The sequence below is a fragment of the Amphibalanus amphitrite genome, unplaced genomic scaffold, assembly GCF_019059575.1.
Source record: "Amphibalanus amphitrite isolate SeventyFive unplaced genomic scaffold, NRLGWU_Aamphi_draft 000713F_arrow, whole genome shotgun sequence".
NCBI classification, from domain to species: domain Eukaryota; kingdom Metazoa; phylum Arthropoda; class Thecostraca; order Balanomorpha; family Balanidae; genus Amphibalanus; species Amphibalanus amphitrite.
Window position 1 is genome coordinate 179,392 of NW_024882207.1, and position 14,395 is coordinate 193,786.

Consider the following 14,395-nt stretch of genomic DNA (forward strand, 5'->3'; position numbering starts at 1 on the left):
ACGTCGCTCCGGCGCGTTGTTCTTCTATTCGGGACTAAAACAAAATGCACATGAAAGGCGTGGAGCTAGAATATCACGTAAAAAGGCGGCCGGTGCGGTTCGACGGTGATATGTATTTGTGACTAGGACGGACCAGATAACATACACGATCAATGAGATGCCCCCATACCCAGCAGTTATCAATACGCGCCGGATCTTCCCCCGAACGTTCAGTCTATGCGTCTACGAACTGATAACGAAGTACCTCAGCGTTCGTAGCATCCCGTGGTGTAAATAAGAGCCCACGGTTGACTTCACGACCACAGTAAAAACTATTACCCCCATAACTTCACAACGAAACCACCGACACTGAAATTGATGCACCGAACTCCCGTGTGTATGCCGTATACCAGCTGACAAATTGAACATGGCGCGGGGTTATTGCGACGATATTTCAGGCATCATCGGGTCTAAAACAGACCCAGCGGCCACCTTACCCTCCTACATGATTTCGTGACCGGTCAGTATGCTGTATGTAATTCCAAGCGATCTCCCCTTCTGGGTCATCAATACCGCCTTCCCTTTCTTGACGCAGTTCCCCCTATCCACACAGCCCCCATCCCTCGCCCCTCCTACCCGGCACAGGCGGCCACCCAGTCGACCACCTGATCCACTCCGGCGTCAGTGAGACAGCTCAGCTCCGCCACCGTCAGCCGGAGGGCGCTGAGCTGACGAAGGTCAGCCAGCCGCAGCAGCAGTCGGTACTCGGTGACGGCCGCCGGGGTGGTCAGGTCAGTCTTGGTGAGCGCCACCAGAACCTGCAGGTCACAGCGCGGCAGCAGAGACGGAGGGAGGGTTATAGGAAGCTGACGTACAGCTGGGGACCCATCGGACAGTGTGCGTGTTTGAGTTGTTTCGGACGGGTCGAGGAGTATCGCTGAGGGACATGAAAGTGGAAAATCAAGACTAAACAGCTTGGGCGATTGGCAAATCGAGTATTAATCATATTAAACGTCATATCGATACGAGCTATTTCCGTTCCATGGATCGCACAATAGACATTTGTATAAAAATATCAAACGATTTCCCGTGATGCTTCTCGAATAGCACCTACCAAACCACATGGGGCCAAATCGTACCCTTCTAACACATTTACAACGAAAAACAAGGACAATCCCCAGAGTAACAAACATAACAACTATACACAGTGCAGCATGCACACTAAGCTCGAGTGCAGAAAGTGGTGCGATGGGTCATGGAAAACTTGCGCCCTAGTTCGACGAGAGGCGTAACTGATCCATCATGCCAGCGAAACCCGCTGCCTGGCGCCCGTCTCGCTCGCGCCTCCCTCTCCGTTCAGTAGCGCCACCTTCTGCCTAGCTCCGACACCGACCATTCCCTGCTCATCTCCAGTACCATCCCCGGCGCCTCTGCCTCGCTCAAACTGGCTATAGATGGCGTCATATCTGGCCATCTCGGAGGGTGAGAGTGACGGTCTCAGATCGGCCAGGGCTGCCTGGAGATGCGCCTGAGAGATCACCACAGCTGTCCGGTCGGCTGAGTCTGCAGTGCCCTTTCCGCTACTGTTGGGATCCCTCGCAGCCGCCAGCGCGGGGTGGTCGTCCACCGCCCCCGTCTCGTCCAGTGTCAGCGGAGGACCGTCCACCAGGCGCCAGCGCCGCTCCCCGGCACTGTCCGACTGGGCGCCGAGCTCCGGCGGCGGCGCGGCGTCCCGCACGGCCCGCAGGTGCGCGTCGGTGACCAGCGCGCGCAGATCGGCGCCGCTCAGCCCGGCCCGCTCGGCCAGCCGCTCGAGCTGCACGTCAGCGGCCAGCGTCAGCTCAGCGGTCAGCGCTGACAGGATCTCGACCCGCTCGCCCCGGTCGGGCAGCCGGCAGCGCAGCAGGCGGCCGAGCCGGCCGGGTCGCAGCAGCGCCGGGTCCAGCAGGTCCGGCCGGCTGGTGGCGGCCAGCAGGGCCAGCTGACCGCCGCCCGCCGGCGTCTCCGCGCCGTCCAGCAGCGTCAGTAGCTGGTTCACCACTCGATCCGTCACACCCGTACTGTCGTGACCACGCCGCGGTGCCAGCGACTCGAACTCGTCGAAAAATATCAGCGCTGGACTGGCACGTGATGCCCTGAGAACAGAGACAGGCAGTGAGCGAGGCAGGAAAATAGGCCTTACGGACCGCCATGGGCATCCATAAGTTGGGACAGGAACATTAGTAAGAGCTATAAATGTAAGCTGCATGGTTGCTTAACATCACTTCAAGAATGATATTCTTGCGCCCCACCATTGCAATCAGCATACAAGTGCGATCTACGTGATCATCACTGAACAGATTGTGCTCACCTTTCGAAGAGATCTCTGACAGCCAGCTCGCTCGCTCCGATGTATTTGGATAGCAGCTCGGGTCCCTGCAAAAAAAAAGTACGAGATCAACCGCCGGGCAAATCAAAAATGGGAACCTCTGCGCTCTACTATGCTTCTGTTTTTATGAGTGTTGCAGTTTGCAGCAACAAGGTTTCTACCTACAAATGCCGACCTCACAACACATCAAAGTAATGCGAGACAGGCATTACAGAAAAAAGTTTACAAAGCACCTGGCCATCACCGTGGACGGTGTTATATGAGCAGAGAAACACACCCATACTGCACGCCCGTATCCCAGTAGCATTCTGTAACGTCCCACCCGGTCCGTCGGACTCCCCATCATGTGCTCACCTTGACCGTGAAGAAGTTGATGTCTGCCTGGTGTGCCAGCGCGCGCGCCAGCAGCGTTTTACCGCTGCCGGGCGGTCCGTAGAGCAGAGCCCGCGCCTGCAGGTGGCGGCCGGCGCGTGCGTACAGCACCGGGTACAGCAGCGGCCTCTGCAGCGCGGCCACTAGCTGCCGCCGCACGGCGTGCAGACCGCCCACCTGACGCCAGGTGACGGGTGCCGGCCGCGACTGGTGCACCTCCAGTAGCGCCGCCGGCGACAGGCCGTCCAGTGCCGCCGCCAGCGCCGGCTCCGTCAGCCGTCCACCCCCGACCGCCAGCCGCGCGCGGGTCACCAGCCGGCGCAGGTCGAGCGCCGTGAAGCCGCGGCACCGGTCGGCCAGCCGGCGCCACTGCTCGCCGTCCAGCGGCGCGCCCTCGCTCAGCTCGCGGAGCTGCAGCGCCCGGCCGGCAGAGTCGGCGGCGGCCAGTGTCAGCTCCAGGCCGAACACGTGCAGGCCGGCCGGCCGACCGAGCGCCGGGTGGAGACCGGACCCGGTGGCCACCACGGCCACCCGCCGGCCGCCCGCCGACAGAGCGCTCAGCCGCCGGCGCAGCGCCGACGAGAGCTGCGCGAAGTACGCGCCACGCTGAGACGGCTCACCGCTGGACTCCTGCTCTGGCGGCGCCAGTGCGTCCAGAGAGTCCAGTACGACCACAGCCGGCTGGCGGCGCTCGGCCTCGGCCAGCACCCTGCCCAGACGCTCCAAGACCGCCTCCGCCTTCTTCCCCAGCAGAGCGCTGCAGTCGAGTAGGGACACCACGGCACAGAGCGGCGTCCGACTGAGGCAGCGCGCCGCCTGCAGCGCCAGGGTCGTCTTACCGACGCCCTGGGGTCCGGTCAGCAGTACGTGACCCAGGCCGGGACAGGTCAGTGCGCGGCGCAGCCACGACTCGAGTCGCCGCTGCTCGGCACTGTATGCCGTGAATGCCGTCTCCGGGCCCGGCGGGGGAGGGAGCGCCAGCTCCGGGAGTTCCTCGACCGGTAGCGGCCAGGCGGGCCGACCTCCCGAGCCGTACTCTGAGCTCAAACAGGTGGCGGATAGCTCCACACTCGGCGGGGCCGGCACGCGAAACACCGCCGCACAGTCGGCCTCCAGGACCACATCAAACGGCCGCAGCGAGCGCTCGTCCACCAGCCGCAGCAGTGCGCCGGATCGCCACCAGATGTCAGTGGTGTCGCCGAGGCAGCGCTGCCACGCAGTCAGTTGGTGACGCACTGTATCCAGCTGTGCCGGCTCGAGTCTGACCTCAGAAACACACGCCAGCTGGCTGACAGCTCTGCCCGGCACCAGCGGGCGCAGTGTCACCGGATCACTAACCCGCAGCCGCAGCTGGCGCCGCACCACGTCCGGCACCAGCAATGCGCCGGCCGCTGCCAGTCGGCTCACCTGGCCGGCCTCCGCGGCTGTCCAGAGCGCTGAGTACCGCTCTGACGGCCGATCCAGTGCCAGGAGCAGGACCACGGCCGGTGGAGGAGGCGCACATGTCCCGGTAGCGGAACCACAGCTCAGTTCACACCAGCCCAGACCGCCGGCCGGAGCGTCTTCGGCTATGCAGAAACAGACCCGGTTAGAGATGAATGTCTCAGCGGCCGAGAGTCCCTCCGGAGGCGGCAGTGAGTGAGCTCGCAGAGTCCAGGGCGGCGGCGGGGGAACCTCCGGGTCCGCAGACGGTCGTTCTTCAGGTCTCGGAGGCGCCAGACCGAGCGTCCTGCTGATTCTCTGTACCAGAGTCTCCCCGTCGCCGGCCGTCTCTCTCGCTGCGTCTGAAGCTGTCGGCGGCTGAGCAGGCTCCACCGCCGGCGGCTGTATCTCCAGTTCGGTCATTCTGACCAGGAGGCAGCACTCCGCCGGTTCGGCGCGCACCACAGTCACTGACACCACATTCCGGGCGTCCAGCCAGACGGGCAGAGCGGCGCCCGGCCACACACAGCCGGCCCGCTCCAGCAGACCGTCCTGCAGGCGCGCGCCGCTCAGTGCCAGCAGCTCGTAATCGGCGTCTGTGTGCGCCCGCAGTACGGCTCGGCGGCACGGCGGCGGGCGGACCTCTGTCACACTGACTGTCTCCCCGGCGGAGAGGGACAGACAGCGAGCCAGCCGACGGTGCAGCAGCAGCCGCCCGGCCGGCGCCGTCCAGCCCGAGCACGTCAGGTACACAGTCCTTCCGGCGGCCGTCCGCACCCGTACCGTGGGCCGCGACTCAGACGACACCAGCGCCGCCGGCGGTAGCGAGGCGAAACAGCCCGGCCGAGAGTGGAACTCCACAATGAGCGCCATTGGTGACCGTAGTAGCGTGTCGGAGGCCGGACCTCGGGGCGGTAGCGTGTGCCTGGGCGAAGGGAGGGTAGAGCGAGTGGGTGCCGGTGGAATTGTATAGAATAGGGAACACCGACAGATTCATGGCATCCAACCAACGGCCTAACACTGCTCGGTGGAACATCGGCTATTAAATTGAACGAAAAGGTGCAGGAGAGAAGAAAAAAAGAAACAATTTAGTATCTGAGCTTCAGCAATGCAGAAACAAGCAAAAAGAAGCAAAAATAAAAATAAAACACGGGCAAAAACAGACCTTGCTCAAGCAATACGCTCCTCCACGTAAAAGGTCGCAAAACCGAACAAAAACAATAAACAAGTGACTGAACGATGATAAATCTCTGGAAACAGACTACATATACCATAATGATTGTTGACTGTACCTTGGCTTTCTGCAGCTGCGGATGCTCGAGCAGCTCCACCAGGAGGACGGCGGCGCACGCCGTCTGCGTGACGTCAGAGGCGTCAATGACGTAGATGACTCCACTGACGTCAGCGGTGTAGTACACCGGCCACAGCGGGCTCATGCAGCCACCTGTCGCAGGGAATAAACCAGCAGTGATCGAACTGTGCCGAGTATGAAATAGCGTGTCGCGTAATGACGATAGTGTCATTTGGAGCACGTCGGTGGACTTTTACCACCCTTCCACGTCCTTCCGGCGCGAGACTCTCCAGTACGACCGAACACTGGGCAGCTATATCGACTGATTTTACTCACTGCTTTCCATGTATGTAATGTTATCACATGACTTTACCCTTAAATGGGCCGATTTGCCTGTGGGTGTTATGTGGTTAATAAACAATAAACAATAAACGACCTGTCGGCAGCCGCCTGACACAGTGCATAAACCAACAGAGTTGTAGTGTTGTGCTAAGTACGAAATCACGTGTACGATAACGGCGACTTGACGTAGCACCCTGTATAATGGAGGCCGGTGGGGTATAGGTGCGACCAAACGTCACAGTGTCCGGACGCCGGTGGGGGTGGGGGGGGGGGGGGGCGGCGATTGGTACCAGTAAAGGTCGCGTCACAGGGCGGCACGGCGGAGGATTGGCGGCCGATTGTCGAGCTGCTCAGCAAATGTGTAGATAGTGCTTGTATCTACCAACTGCAATGCTGAACTTGGTTCTGTTTTCACAATAAGATGAATTTGAATGGAATGAATGAGAGGATGAATGAGCAAACTACTCCCACACTGTAGAAAGAGCATTGTGTTGCATTGTATCAGCAAGTATCAACTACACAGAAATAATATAGACTGTCTAATAATTTGTATGAAGGATTAGGCAGAGCAGCAGCCTGTACTTTGTGTGAGTTTGTGGTAATTCCACATATATTTACAATATGGCCGTGGGTTTATCATAGCCTTGCATCAGCAAATTTGCAGTGTTGAATCAGTCTGCAAAGCATAGCTGCATTGACTTTGGTAAGGACAATAGGCTGACCATTAGCGTCGCCACGGGGGGGCAAGCGGGGCAACTTGCCCCCCCCCCCCAACCTCGGACCGGGCACCCCCTGAGATCGATACAGATCCGATGAGATTTTGGAGTCGGGAAAAAAATGGGGGTACCTTTCTGAGAATGCCTGTGAGGTCAGACTCGTTCAAGCCAGAGTCGGAGTCGCAGTCGCCAACATCGTCAAAACACCGACTCCAGACTCGGAAGTGTCAATACTGTGATTCATTTCATGTTCCTCGTTGGTTTTTTATTACATTTTATAGCTGATTTTCATAAGTTTTGAAGTGCTGATACAAAATTTGCGTTCAAAGCGTGACACTGAATCTTCGGGCCTTTCTCAACTCTCGTCAAATGTCTGCGACAGACTCAAGTACCGTTCAAGTGCCACAGGGCTCATGACTGCTTGCTTTTCACACAGGCTCCGAAGGAGCTCCACTGAGCTCTAAGAAGCCTTCAGAGGGCCCAAACCGGCCTCTGAGAGTCCCACTGGTGTTCATATTCTCTGAGGGCCCATACAGGAATCTTTGAGGACCTTACACATGCGTAGACCTCTGAAGGGCCACACGGATCTTTGAGGATACTTTCAAATATTTCTGAGAACCTTAGGCCTCTGATAGCTCAGCCGAGCTTTTGAGGCGACAGATTTTGCTGAGCCTAAGCCTGCAGTTTAGGGGTCACGACTCGGGTGTGCCTCTGAGGGTCCCAGCACATGTTTCTTATGTCCCTATGTAGGGTCCTTAGGGATTCGACACAGACCTCCAGGGTTCACACTGCTATTTGAGGGCTCCCTGCTCACCCTGGGCCTGGTCTCTTAGCGCCCGCCGCCGGCGCCGCCCACACTGGCTTCTGAGGGTCCCACCTTGGGCTCGGAAAGCCCTAAAGCACCACATATGTACACGTAACTATTTGGGGTGACCAGCGCCGATTTTCAGGATCCTAAGCAGTAAGCAGGCTTCTGAGAGCCCACACTGACCCTGAGGGGCCTAAAATGGCCTGGAAGTCCCAAGCCTATCGCTAAAGGATCCCTTGCCGCTATGCCGTGCGAAATTTTGGTTCCGTTAAACGTCTTTTCTTCGCGTTTGCAGCGCTTTCCTACACACGAAAAACGAGAAACTTTTTGTTCACACTACACCTCCTCTCACTGGAGCAAAGATGAATTACTTCCGATTCACACTTCCGACATTCACTCTCCGCTGAAAGCCCTACTTAGCTTCAATCGGCGGCTGGGATAAGCCCTATGCATTTTACGTAGAACCTCTGCATGCATGCGTGAATGAAAGTTTCAGCAAGGTGATTCGCTTAAGCTGAGCGTTTAACCTTTTTATGATCATGAGCGACGAGCGTCTGCACAGGGGCTCTCCAGAGTGCGTCGGCAAGCGCAGCCATTGTGATTCTACCGGTCGTTTTTTGTTCACAAATTTAAAAAAAATAAATTTTATGTAAAAAAAATGGCAAGTCATAGCTACAAGGAAAACCTTGTCACCATCGTATTCCTCGCACCATTGCGCGTTGAATGATATGTAAAATGAATGAGTAACGACTGGAGGAAGGCAAGATTTAACACAAAAGTTGATTTTGCCCCCCCAACCGAAAATCTCTGGCGACGCCTATGAGGCTGACAGTGCAGATTGCAGATATAAAAGTCCTGGCCCCAGGCAGGTTTTACCATTCTTTACAGCTATCTAAACATGCATCCAAAACAAATGTTTAGCCACCTATCTCAATAACTTTCAAATTTTCCGCAGTAATGACCCTATTCTCTCTTCTGGCTTTCTTATCAAAGCATTGATACAATATTGTCAATACAGAAAAGTATCAGTAGGCCTTGTAGAATAGGTTCAGGTTCTAAGAAACAATGTATAACAAACATCCAACAACTTTTCATCCAAGCCAGAAACTGACCCAGCTCTCTGACAGTGACAGGTGATTTCTTGTTGGTGCCAATTCGCAGGTCAGAGATGTTGGAGCCGACAGTGGGCACAGTGGTGTGCAGTTCGGTCAGAGCCTGGCCGCTCTGCAGGCGCTGGATTAGTGTGGTTTTCCCAGAACCAGATGGACCCACCACCACCAGCATACCAGTTATCTTGTGGCTTCACCCTGTAAATTATGAACACACAAAAGGTTAGCACTGCAAAATGACTCGAGACCAGTTCAGTTTGAATTTATGAGTTTGATAAATGCAATAATCATGAGCTGCATTTACTTTTAAGCCTGAATATCATACACTAGTCTAGCCACCCTCATGACTAATGGGAAATATATCACCAAGCCTGATGTTTATATCCAGCCCCAAATAATATTTTTCATGAAGTGGGCTTTTAGGAGACATTCACCTTTAAAAAAAAATGTTCACAATTTACTTTATACTTACGTTGGTTGGACCAAAATGATGGGTCAAACTCGAATGCCTCAGATTTAACTAAAAAGTAAAAAAATGAACCTCTTCTTCCTCGCAAGCATTAATAACTTGGCAATGAAAAATACCAAATGCAGATTCAGACGATTCAGACTGAGACATCTCTTGTCCTCAAAAATGACTCTATTCATACAGTGAAAGTTATAAACACCTCTCGGAGAAACACCAATCCAAGCCTCGAACGCTTGTTTGTTGCTAGGCAATTTGTCAACAAAAAAAATGCTGACCGGTTTTGTACTCTGTCGAACAGTATTCAACGTGGACTAGGAATTCATTCTTCTTTTTGTTATGGTCCCTCAAAACTGTCTTCTTTTTTCTTTTGTATGCTTTTGCTATTTTTTGGTATAAAAAAGAAAAACATTTACCTATTTGAGTACGGAAATAAACTTCTGCACATAAAGTGCACTTAGAAAATGAGTTGTATCAGCGTTATCTTTAAGTTCTCTTGCAGTGATTTAGTGATCAGCTGGTGATATGAAAACTTGCCATTTATGGTGCACTTGTGCAAATGTTTGCGCGAGAAAAGGCTGGGAGGGCGCGTGTGAAAAAAATAATAATTAGGGCGTTAGGGGTTGGAGGCCAGTGGAGGCTGGGATTTGAGTGGAGTGTTTGTTAGCGCAATTGGGGCGAGCAGGAGGTAGTTGGATTTGCAGTTTTTACTCTATACAGTGTAAAGTTACACTGAAAATGTACACCTGCAGCAACTTAACTTTCTAATCTTCTCATTATTTTTTCTCACAAAAGAAAGCTCTTGATCACAACCATGCGAGCCAAGAAGTGTGATGCTGGTGCAGCCTGCTGAGCTGTTTTTTGTGCTTAATTCAATGCTCCTTGATTGTTGAGGTAGTGCTTGATGCTTGACTTTTTTCACATGAAGCTCCGTTTCCTGAATTCAACTTACAGAGAAAGGTCACTAAGGGGCGACAAGCCATTTGCGCACCAAATGTTGCATGTCAGCATTTCTGTGCCCCCTGACAAGCTTACAAACAGGTCAATCCCCTAATTATTTAACGTTGTCAAAACTTCGAAAGCTGAAAGACTGGCAAGCTGAAAGCTGAAAGCTGTTCAATGTGTGTCATGGGGGCTCTATCTCCATGCATTTGCGGCAAGTGGTGCAGCACTGTCATTTATTCAGCTCATAGACTGGAAACTGATGAAATAAACTCTATTGAGGGGTGGTGGCTTCTAGTTTTGCTGCTAGTCCAAAGCCAAAATAGATTCTTACTGACCTAATCTCATGAATGGGATGCCTCATGCCCATATGTTCTTAATTGCTTAGATTCATTGCATATTCATTAAGCTAGGATATTGAAGAGCCAAGCCCCATGGATCCATCCTTTCAGCTTTCCTCAAATTTTAGATGAATTTGAGCCAACTGAAATTGGTTTTTCTTGCAGCTATAACATATCAGCAGGAAACAGGTGCATGAAATGGATAGCTGTCTAAGAAATGGCATCAGGAGAGACATAACAATGAATGCACATGCTTACTCCTATCTCAATGCAAGGCCAAACTTAGCATTTTCAATATCATAGTTTGAAGAGGAGAAGGCATATTCATCTTAATCTTTCCTGGCTAATATACTTTTTAAATAACTAGATCATGCATAGGTATTTAACATAATGTAGCATATTCTGGAATGATATGTTGTGATAAGTTTGTTAATGGATAAGAACTTATAAATCACATTATTTCTGGTAGGACCAATGGGATTGTGTAGCCAGCAGCAAGCCTAAACCAATGTTGGATGTGCTTGGGCAAGGCACATACAAATGAAAGAATGATTAGCTTCTTTGAATTATCTCATTTTCACATGCCATTTGTATGCATTTAGAAAATTGAATTAATTGTAGATTAGCTAGTAATGTTTGCTTTCATTTATGATGGTGTCCACATGATCATCAATGATTGGTTACTTTGTTTGGCATAACAGTTAATTTTCTAACCATGCTAAGCTAACCCTCAATATTGCTTTTCAGGACACATCCAATTTTATGAGTACTAAGGTCAACACTGGTTGTAACATTCAGTGTAAAATACACATCAGCTGTTAATTGGTAAGGATCCTGTGTTTTGTTTTCCATATGATTGCACTCTATATGTTAATCGACCAGCCATAACTTGAATCATGTATTTTCTTTGCTTTTCACTTGTTAAACTTTTATGAGAAATACAGCTTGAAGCAATGATTAAAGCATCCTTCCCTGGTTCAATATCCAATATGTGATTTCCAGAATAGTCTCTAAGCTGTCATTATCTGATATTTCTTATCTTGTCGACCTTATCTTGTCCTCATCTTCTCCCACTGCCATTCAAAGTTCATTATTGTGAACTTGTGACCAAACTCTCCCTCTCTCGTCACCCAGAGTGCAGTGCTCTGACTGTCCTCTCGTCCGCGGCAGGCGACGTTGGACGACAGTCGGTGGGCGTCATGTCGCTCAGACCTCGTCAGGTGGACTTTGACACCACCTGGGGTGGCATACGGGAGACGCTCTCGGGCGTCATCACTCTCGGCGCCGTACCGCGGGACGTGTGGAACGACCGTTTCGCCGACGTGTACGCTTTGTGCGTGGCCTACCCGGAGCCACAGGCGGCGCGACTCTACACCGAGATCAAGGCGTTCCTGCGCGACCATGTGGAGCACCTGCAGCGTCAGATCCGACAGGCGGGCGAGGCCAACCTGCTCACCTGTTATCACAAGGCCTGGTTCGTGTACAACAAGGGCTCCCACTACCTGGACAAGCTGTTCATCTACCTCAACATCCAGCACCTGAAGAAGAAGAAGGTGACGCTGTCGGACCTCATTTACGGCGGATACGAGGCGGACGGCGACTCGGCCATCCTGGAGATCCGCGAGCTCAGCCTGTCGCTTTGGCGACGCCACATGATCGAGCCTTTCCAGGACGCCCTGGTGCACCAACTTCTGGAGCGCATCAACACGTACCGTAAGGGCGGGCTGCCGGACGGCGAGCACGGCGTCATCCGTGACGTCATTCAGTCGCTGGTCGACGCCGAGGGCTACAAGAAGGCCAACGAACTCGAGCTGTACGAGACGGTGTTCGAGAAGGCCTACCTGCGCGCCAGTGGGGAGTACTTTGGCCGGACGGCCAGCCAGCTGCTGCTCGAGTGTGACGTGTACGGCTACATGGCGCGCGTGCTGCAGGTGATCGCCGACGAGCAGCTGCGCTGTATCAGCTACCTCAACTCGAGCTCTCACGGGCGCGCATTGGCCGAGCTGCGCGCCCGACTGGTCGAGGACCATCTGGAGCTGATCCTGGCAGAGGTGCCCACCATGGTGCGCGAGGAGCGCCGCGACGACCTGCGCCACCTGTACGAGCTGCTGCGGCCGCTGCAGCGACCGGAGCCGCTGCAACAGCTGGTGCGTCAGCTGGAGGAACACGTCAGGACGGTGGGCGTGCAGCGACTGATGTCTGCGCGCGGCACCGACAGCCCGGCGGCCTTCGTTGACACAGTGCTGCACGTGCACTCCAAGTACTCGGGCCTGGTGAGCGAGGTGTTCCGAGACGACCAGCTGTTTACGGCGGCTCTGTGCCGCGCCTGCTCGGCCGTGGTCAACCACCGCGGCGCCGGCGACCGCCACTGCGCCGCGCCAGAGCTGCTCGTGCGCTACTGCGACTCGCTGCTGAAGAAGTCCACCAAAGGCGTCACAGAGTCGTCTCTAGAGGAGCGACTCGCCACGATCGTGACCATATTTAAGTTTGTCGAAGACAAGGATGCGTTCCAGAAACACTACCAGAAGTTCCTCTGCAAGCGACTCATGTACGACAACACGGTGAGCCTGGACTCTGAGGAGGTGATGGTGACCAAGTTCAAGCAGACGTGCGGCTACGACTTCACCAACAAGCTGTCGCAGATGCTGCGCGACGTGAACGTGTCTCAGGAGCACACGCAGCGGTTCTGCGCCTTCCTCACCGAGCGCGGCGTCACGCTCAACCACAACCTGGCCATCAAGGTGATCCAGTCGGGCGCCTGGCCCATCCCCATCACCAGCATCGTCGAGTTCCGCGTCCCCCAGCAGCTCGAGCAGAGCATCACCAACTTTGAGGAGTTCTACAAGGGCAAGTTCAGCGGCCGCAAGCTGTCCTGGTTCCACCACCTTAGTCATGCTGAGCTGCGGCTCGGCTACCTGCCGCGGATGTACCTGGTGACGCTGCACACCTTCGCCATGGCCGTGCTGGTACTGTTCGAGACGGCTGACTCGCTGTCTGTGGATGAGATCCAGCTCACCACCGGCCTGCCGGACGACCACCTGGCGCGTAACGTCCAGGCGCTGGTGGACGCCAAGCTGCTGACGTGCGACCGCTCGCCCGCCTCCGAGCCGGGCGCCGTGCTGACGCTGAACACAGAGTTCAGCAGTCGGCGTACCCGGTTCCGTGTCCAGACCGCGCCGGCGCCGCGCGAGGCCCAGACTGAGGTGGAGCAGACACAGCGCGAGGTAGACGAGGGCCGAAAGATGTGCCTCCAGGCGGCTATCGTCCGCATCATGAAGGCGCGGAAGCGACTCCGACACAACGAGCTGGTGCAGGAGGCGCTCGGCCAGACCCGTTCCCTCTTCACGCCGCAGATACCCATGATCAAAAAGTGTATCGACGTGCTGATAGACAAAGAGTACCTGGCGCGCGTGGCCGACGCGCCGGACGAGTATAGCTACGTGGCGTGAGTGGTGCCCCAGGCGCGGCGGTACGTGTGCCTGTGCGTGCGAGCCCGCCGCGGCTCGAAGGCTCCTGGTCAGTGCTATTGGCGGGCTGTTGCGCTAATATGTGAAGTGCGTTTATTGTGTCCAGCTGGATTTGTGCGTCGGTGTGCTGTTGTGCTCTTTAAACCTTGCTGAACGATTGGCGAGAGCGGCCCGTGGCTGTGGCGATGTTGACCTGTGAAACTTGGAGCTCGATTGCTAGCATTGTGATGAATAGTTTGAGCACGGCGTGCGGTCAGCAGGGAGGGATGGGGGCTGAAGGAGGATACATAATACGATCCTTGCATAACTGCTGTTCACGGCGAGTGTCATGGTGTGCCCGTTTCGACTGGCTCGTGAGAATCTGCCTGCAGCGGCAACACAGTGTACCCAAGAACAACCTAGCCGATGAAATCCGATGAGTATACCAAACTGGATTGTCAACATTTGCCGGTTAACTATGTCGGGAGCTTCTTGTGGTTGTGGAATTCGAGAACCATCTCTTGCCTGACTGCAAAGAACATTTTTGTGTGTACTTAAGTGTTTCCTTGGCGCTCTGGAGTGAACTATGTGGCAGACGTAAACCCTTCCTCTCCTCCCTAGCTGGTGTTGTAGCCGGCCGTTTTACATGACGCTATGATACAAGGTGCAATGTAGCCACCCAACAGTGTGCTGCCATGGTCTGATAACATTATCATGTGGTAATATAGCGGAAAGTTTGCTAATGCTCGCTGAGCATGTTTAAGTACGGCGGGTACTCCCCTTCAGAGTAGCT

At 54.4% G+C, this 14,395-nt stretch overlaps 3 protein-coding genes across 6 annotated transcripts; 1 reads left to right on the plus strand and 2 right to left on the minus strand.

The window, feature by feature from the left end:
* Window positions 1–93: 93 nt before the first annotated feature.
* Window positions 94–9,009, minus strand: LOC122365071 (peroxisome biogenesis factor 1-like). The gene is made up of 6 exons (XM_043335981.1): window positions 8,880–9,009; window positions 8,411–8,605; window positions 5,434–5,585; window positions 2,702–5,066; window positions 2,330–2,394; window positions 94–2,114 (listed from the first exon to the last, which is right to left on the minus strand). Exons 4-6 carry the CDS (start codon window positions 5,012–5,014, stop codon window positions 1,280–1,282), a joined length of 3,213 nt encoding a protein of 1,070 aa, XP_043191916.1. The 5' UTR covers window positions 5,015–5,066; window positions 5,434–5,585; window positions 8,411–8,605; window positions 8,880–9,009; the 3' UTR covers window positions 94–1,279.
* Window positions 5,156–8,582, minus strand: LOC122365057 (ADP-ribosylation factor-like protein 16). The gene is made up of 3 exons (XM_043335944.1): window positions 8,411–8,582; window positions 5,434–5,585; window positions 5,156–5,161 (listed from the first exon to the last, which is right to left on the minus strand). The coding sequence occupies exons 1-3, from the start codon at window positions 8,580–8,582 to the stop codon at window positions 5,156–5,158; spliced, it is 330 nt and encodes a 109-aa protein (XP_043191879.1).
* Window positions 9,010–9,274: 265 nt separating the features above from the next.
* LOC122365063 (cullin-2-like) lies at window positions 9,275–14,346 on the plus strand. Of its 4 annotated transcripts, none has more exons than XM_043335969.1 (3): window positions 9,275–9,297; window positions 10,904–10,981; window positions 11,327–14,346. In XM_043335969.1, the coding sequence occupies exon 3, from the start codon at window positions 11,356–11,358 to the stop codon at window positions 13,603–13,605; it is 2,250 nt and encodes a 749-aa protein (XP_043191904.1). In that variant the 5' UTR covers window positions 9,275–9,297; window positions 10,904–10,981; window positions 11,327–11,355; the 3' UTR covers window positions 13,606–14,346. The 4 variants fall into 4 exon arrangements, with proteins under 4 accessions (XP_043191904.1, XP_043191905.1, XP_043191906.1 ...); XM_043335970.1 differs by lacking the exon at window positions 9,275–9,297 and adding an exon at window positions 9,464–9,561; XM_043335971.1 differs by lacking the exon at window positions 9,275–9,297 and adding an exon at window positions 9,512–9,531.
* Window positions 14,347–14,395: the final 49 nt, after the last annotated feature.

Excerpts from the sequence above, each read along its gene's own strand:
- LOC122365057 (XM_043335944.1), bottom strand. The coding sequence starts at position 8,582 with ATGCTGGTGGTGGTGGGTCCATCTGGTTCTGGGAAAACCACACTAATC. Across the intron at positions 5,586-8,410 it reads TGTCACTGTCAGAGAGCTGG|GTGGCTGCATGAGCCCGCTG; the intron begins GTCAGTTTCTGG and ends TCCCTGCGACAG.
- LOC122365063 (XM_043335969.1), top strand. The coding sequence starts at position 11,356 with ATGTCGCTCAGACCTCGTCAGGTGGACTTTGACACCACCTGGGGTGGC.
- LOC122365071 (XM_043335981.1), bottom strand. The coding sequence starts at position 5,014 with ATGGCGCTCATTGTGGAGTTCCACTCTCGGCCGGGCTGTTTCGCCTCG. Across the intron at positions 2,395-2,701 it reads TCAACTTCTTCACGGTCAAG|GGACCCGAGCTGCTATCCAA; the intron begins GTGAGCACATGA and ends TTTTTTTTGCAG. Across the intron at positions 2,115-2,329 it reads GTCAGAGATCTCTTCGAAAG|GGCATCACGTGCCAGTCCAG; the intron begins GTGAGCACAATC and ends CTCTGTTCTCAG.